Source organism: Erpetoichthys calabaricus, chromosome 1 (assembly GCF_900747795.2).
Source record: "Erpetoichthys calabaricus chromosome 1, fErpCal1.3, whole genome shotgun sequence".
Taxonomy (NCBI): domain Eukaryota; kingdom Metazoa; phylum Chordata; class Cladistia; order Polypteriformes; family Polypteridae; genus Erpetoichthys; species Erpetoichthys calabaricus.
In genome coordinates, this window is record NC_041394.2 from 162,831,938 (window position 1) to 162,838,785 (window position 6,848).

General features: G+C 35.4%; 1 protein-coding gene across 1 annotated transcript in view; it reads left to right on the forward strand.

The window, feature by feature from the left end:
- Nucleotides 1-5,046, forward strand: part of vwf (von Willebrand factor) — a 227,436-nt gene extending 222,390 nt beyond the window's left edge. The window contains exon 52 of the mRNA XM_028808181.2: nt 4,629-5,046. Within this exon, the coding sequence (XP_028664014.2) occupies nt 4,629-4,820 (192 nt within the window). The 3' untranslated portion in view covers nt 4,821-5,046. The remainder of the gene's footprint in view (nt 1-4,628) is intronic.
- The last annotated feature ends 1,802 nt before the right edge of the window (nt 5,047-6,848 follow it).

Genomic DNA, 6,848 nt, shown 5'->3' on the forward strand with positions numbered 1-6,848 from the left:
ATGTACGTAATTACATAGAACCTTTGAAAACAGTATGGTTCAGAGCCCAGATGGACATACCATCAGGAATATCAGGACAATTCCCAATGGGCCTGCTGTCATGCCACAAACTATAACACAGAGTGATTGAGCATACGAAAGAGATGCCAACTGAGGGGACCATATTGTGTTGTCGGTGCATCTGTCCAGTCTAATTGCCTAACTAAAACAAAGAAGCGAATTGAGAGATAGATATAGAACTTTTCCAGATAATAAATAGATGATGACAGGCTGACAAAATAAAGGAAAAAAAATGATAATCACTCTAACAAAAGGAAGAAATGATTTAGAAAAGTAGAGGGTCATGGTGTAGAAGTGCTCAGCTCAGTAACCTTTTTGGTATGACTTCTTACTATGGTGCACAAACCAAGACAGTTCAATTTAATAATATTTTTAAATGATTTAATAATTTTAAAGTTTAGAAACATGCTGCTAACATTTGCTGTTAAACAAAACACCACCATAGTTACAAGACTTTCACTTGTTTTGTTTTTTTCAGTTAAAAATGGCCAATGATCTTAGTTTTATATTTTACTTTACATGTTTTTTTGTCAGTTCAAATTCAAACTGACCTAGGTCAGCTGTACTCGATGGCAATTGTTATTTTTTAAAAATTTTTTCCATTTCTTTTTTCCTCATCCATTTCATGGTGAACCAATGCAATGGCACATAGTTTAAAGAAGAAAGAAAATGGGAAAGACTTTATAATAACTAAATAAAGCAATATGTGCATTTTAGATTATTAGGTGACTCTAAACAGGTACATTGTGACTGAGTGGTGTGTGTATGTATGTGTGTGTTAAGTAGGTGATTAGAAGCTGACATAAAATATTGATATTAAAATAAAATTAATATAAATTAATAGTGTTATTTTAAAAATACAACTCCATTAGAAATATAGTCAATTTATAACTCAAGTAGATAGGTAGTTCATTAGGTGAAGAAAGGAGCAAATGAAAAAAAAATAGCTTGAGATTTATTTACCACATACTTTTTTTTACTAACCTGCAAGTCAAAATATCTGTTTATATAAAATGTATTTAGCACTGTTTATTATTAACACACATAATGTTAAGAGAAGTAGAAATAAACAGAAACAATAGGTAAATGAAAGGGTGAATTTATTCTTCCAGCAGTCATACCAGGTAGCTGCAATTTAGAACAGGTAATCCACCTGACGATAAGAAGGTCTGGGCCCAGCCAGTACTTGAATGGGTTACCATCAATGCCTGAATTGCTGCCTGAAGAGGTGTTTGTGAAGCCAGCAGGAAGTGCTTACTCTGTGGACTGTGTGTAGGTCAAATTGCCCCAGTGAAGTGACTTAGATAGATAGCTAGATAGATAGATAGATAGATAGATAGATAGATAGATAGATAGATAGATAGATAGATAGATAGATAGATAGATAGATAGATAGATAGATAGATAGATAGATAGATAGATAGATAGATAGATAGATAGATAGATAGATAGATAGATAGATAGATAGATAGATACTTTATTAATCCTGTGCTTGTGCCTTCCTTTGGATGAAGAGAAAAACAGAGGTCCTAATTCTCTATGCTCTTAGAAGGTTCCTGAGCGTCTTTTGAAAACAGTAGGTAGAACTTAAATAGAACTTTATTTGTCCCCAGCCACAGTCCCATTGAGGCATTATATAAGTTTTTTTTTTCATTATTAACTAGCCCCAGTTGTATTTCTTGACACACTTCTGCTGAATAATCCACTGGCTGAAAGTACTCAGTGTTAGTGTGTCAGAGAGAGGATGTGTAGCATTGTTCAAAATGGTACTCAATTTTGTTTTAATACTGTACCTTCTTTAGCTGCTACTTTCAGGCGCTCCAAAATGTATTCCTTTTAATTACCTTGTTGATTCAGTAGAAAATAACACTGTCCATCAGTGTATGTTTTCTAGAAAAAAAACAAAAAAACGTCCGTACACTTGCATCGGGTAGGGTTTATTCCAATATTCTGCCTAAAGCACCCATCACTGCCTTGTCCATTCTGGTTCCCTAGTCACCTCCTGTCTCTTATTGGCTATCTCTCTCACCTCTTCACTGTGCAATAGCTAATGTATGGTGAGTGTACTGGCAATTTCATCCAAATTGATGCTCTACATTGGTTTTGGTTGAAATGGTTCCCCTCTGTTTTTGCAAAGTGCTTTGAGTAGTGAGAAAAGTGCTATATAAATGTAATTAATTATCTCATTATTCAGTACAACATAGGATTAAGACATTGAATATGCACAGTTTAGTAAAATTATACCACATGCAGCCATACCACATGCACTTCAGAAGAGGTCATCCACCTGATGCTAAGCATGTTTGGGCCCAACCAGTACTTAGATGGGAGACCATCTAGAAAAAGCTTAGGTTACTGCTAGAAGAGGTATTGGTGAGGCCAACAGAGGCACTTAACCTGCCCCAGTTCAGTGACAGGGACACTGTGCCATAAAAATGGTGTCATCCTTCAGATCAGACATAAAACTGAGGTCCTGGCTCTCTGTAGTCATAAAAGATCCATGGGCATCATTTTGTAAAGAGTAGGGTGTCTCCCAATGTCCGGCTTAATTGCACCTATGGCCTGGTCATTCTGGCCTCTAATCATCCTGTCTCTAACTGGTTATCTCTTTCACCACTTTACCACATAACGGCTACTATGTGGTGAGCATACTGGTGCAAAAATGGCTTCTGTCACATTATCCAGGTGAATTCTACACATTAGTGGTGGTTGAAGTGTCTCCCTACTCACTAAATTGCTTTGAATAGTGAGAAAAGTGCTATATAACTGTAAAGAATTATTATTATTATTGTTATTATTATTATTATCAGATAAAAAACACTAAAACAAATGCAAGAATTCTGACATCCAAACAAGAATTTCATATAACTGGAGTAAGGAAAAAATTATTATGAACCAGTAGGCAAGTATTTAAGTGTAAGAATGTTTTTTTTTCCTAGCAACTGCACATTCTCAAGGGTTTCAAAGAGATTCTATTTAATTTTCAAATGCTTACTCAGTGCTGTACCTTATGGATCTTTTTTAACCCACTTTACTCACCCCAAAACTATTTTATATTGATTTTTCAGCTTAACATGTAGTACAGATGATTTGAAGGTTTTGAACAGATTTAGGATATTTTTTTGGGTTGTAAACAAACAAAGTACCCTAAATAATGAGTAAAATCTACCAAAGAATATGGTGTGTCAAAACTGACCTAAAAGACATGGCAAAGTAAAAAATATTTTAGAACCAGTATAAATTATGGGATGCTTACCTTTATTTACTGGTCATTAACTGGAGCAAACATCCATCCATCCATTTTCCAACCCGCTGAATCCCGAACACAGGGTCACGGGGGGTCTGCTGGAGCCAATCCCAGCCAACACAGGGCACAAGGCAGGAACCAATCCCGGGCAGGGTGCCAACCCACCGCAGATGGAGCAAACATAGGAAAAGTCATTACTTCAGATGAAACACTGATTTCAAACACAAACATGGGTCAAATTTGACCTGAAGATGTTAAAAGATTTAAACTGGACTCTCAGATCAGACTGATCTTTTATTTCAGAAGTGCATTTTTGTGAGTACCACTTTCACCTCTAGTATGCTCATGGTTCCCATCTCACTAGTGATGCAAAAAGAAAGTTGTAAACTTTGACAATCTATGGCTAGAGCTTTACTATTTTTTTTTCCATTATGTATAACAGAAAGTGGACTGAAGTAGTTTTAGTTGGCTGCATTCAATTAGGTTGGAAAAATAGAATTTCACAGAGTCCTTCCACTGCCAATGTTTACAGTGAGAGGTGCAATCTTGTATACCTTACAATCCAGGCATATAATGTTTAACCTTGTTGTTAAAAAAAAAGTGGCTAGTGCTGTCACCTCATGGATCCAGCATCCTGGACAAGCTGTCCTTATATCTAAATATGTTTTTTTTCTAGACACACACTTTTTTTCACACATTCCCAAAGATGTGCAGTTTAAAATGAGTGTTGATTCCAAATGAACCCTTTGTGAGTGTGCTCGAGTAAGTCTTATGATGGACTGGCACCCTGATTAGGGCAATTTCCTTCCGTGCACCCACTACAGCAGTAATAGCTTGTTTAATTCAATTAAGCATACTTGACAATGTTATGTTATAAAATGTATGATTAAACTAGGTAGGAATTTGCCCTTGCCACACATTGCCAGTCCCAGAACTTTAAAGTTTATTGCAAGTATAATTTCTCATCAGTAGTTAATATAATTTAAAAAATGTACTTGAAACATAAACAGCAACATTGCAATCAAGTGAAAATAACTGATGTTTATTTCAGACTAAAACAGAAGTGGTGAAAATTTTTAAAAAAATGAAAGTAATGTACTGTATTTTTATTATGGCAGTATTTAAGAAAGCTTCACACAGAAAAAATTGTATTAGTGGGAAAACAATTATTTAAACTTAGAATCTTTCAGTTGATATATATATATATATATATATATATATATATATATATATATATATATATATATATACTGTATATATATATATATATATATATATAATATATAAATAAAATTTTCTTTTTTTTTTTTCTTTTTTTAAGGGGAAATGTTCCAGTAAATCAGTCTTCTCCTTGGAAAAAAATAAAGTTGCCAACCACTGTGTCTGTTGTACTGCAACATCAACAGAAGCTGTTCAGGTTCCTCTCCGATGCAGCAATGGAACCATCCTACAACACACTATTCAGAATGTAAAAGGATGTGACTGCTTATCTCATGCCTGTGAAGGTGACTGAAAAGGGATCAAGCTACTTATGATGATTATGTAAAACGTTCTGCTGTGAAAACTCCGTCATTAATTGCTGTTTACACATGTCACATAACTCTTTAAAATCTGGAGTAATGCAAACTTCTTTTCATGTATTAAAATCACTTCATAAACCTCTTCTTATTCCCATACACATATTGTATTTCATTCGATGGATTTCTAGAATTACAATAAATACAAATAAATTAAAATTATCTATCAGCTGACTTGTCTTTTTTGTTTATAGCACAGGTGAAAGTTCTGTTTTTTCAGTTACTTAACACAGTGATGCAGTGCTCTTGATTTATAATTTTAGCATTTAGGGTTTGGATCCAGTGTCACATTTGTGTTTGTGCGCACTTTGTATGTTCTTTTTTGGTCTGTGTGGGTTTTCATATAATTCACCAAAAAGTGTGGTTGTTAGATAAATGTATGCTTGAGTAAACCATATGATGGAATGGTCATTAGTTTGCAGGTGTATTATCGAATCTCAAGTCATATGTTCAGGACATTTGGATAAAGAATTATTTGACTTGTAAATTGATCACTGCTAGGTGATGGGCTGACTCAGACTCAGATATAAATTTGACTGAGAATTACCAGAAAACAAAAAAGGTAGCATCTCTAGCAGTGGCTAATGTGAAAGCTCATGAATAAGTAAATTCTGGTGAAGGTAATAAGAAAGATTTCCAGACTGCCATTTGTCATCTCAGGAAGGGATGTTATCCAGGCCGCTGACTGGAAATGCTAAAAGCACTTGATATTATGGAGGTGTTTTGGATATCATGCCTCTTCAATGTTGTATATAAGATATGGAAGATGCCTTGGGACTGGCAGACTGGAGTGGTGGTCCCATCTCTCTATTATAAAAAAAAAAATCCTGGGAGAGAATGACTAGGGAGACGAGACATGATTCTTCAATTGAAGATCACGGAAGACACTTAAGACTCGCGAGACGAAAGAGATTGGCCACAGAATATCTCACGGGGACCTTGAACATGAGACTTTGTGCCAAAAGATTGACCCAGGACCGTCTCACGGGGATGTAGAACATGAGATTCTTACAAGACACGCCCTCATTACAACCGATATCAAATAAGACCACGGGCATCAAAACACTCAGTCGTGTCAAGGCTTTGAGCACACACAGATCCAGGGCTCTCAGCGCATATAAAGCATATAAAGACAATACGTTATAGATGAAACGTCAACGACTAAGCAAAGTAGAAAGAGCAGCATGGAGAAAAGAGATTCAAAAGCGTTGGAGAGAAAAAAATGCAAAATAGAAAAAGAATAATCTAGGTGCAAATTCAGAAAATAAGGAAAGTAATAATCAGTCCGGAACAAGTGGAACTGAAGAAAAAGCACATCCAATCGGGCTCAAAATTCAAAGACAAAGTATAACTTCATAAAGACATTCAAAAACATTGGCGCTATACACATGCACAGCACATTAGAGATTATGAAAACAGTGGAATTCGAAAGGCTCAAAAAATACGATGGCGTGATACACATGCAGAGAAATGTAAAGAACATGAAAGCAGGAAAATTCGAAAGTTTTGTAGTGTCCCTTCCAGGTTGAAGCCTTTTTTTTTGGAGTGACTGTTAGGTTCGATTGAGGGAGGGCGGAGTACAGCACGGAAGACCTACAGCGGGATATTAATTGATGCGGTGGGGGGGTGGGGGGGGGGTAACGAAAAGGTGAATAGAAATCAAATATATGGACAAAGGTGATATGTCTGAAGTATGTAAATATATTTGAAGTTTAAGTCAGAGAATTTCAAAAGCTGAGTTTACCACACATGCATTTATTGGTTACTTTGCAAAAAAAATTATTAACTGCTGATGATGTTTTGTCTGTGCTGAAATTCCAAACAGAGAAACCAATCCTGAATTATGGTACAAAGTCATTAAAAACATGTCTCAAGGACCTCATTTAAAGATTCAGCATGTTGGGACTCTAAAGATTCCAAATATTGTTTTAAAGAAGTTCTGAAATAAAAGTGAAACTAATGAA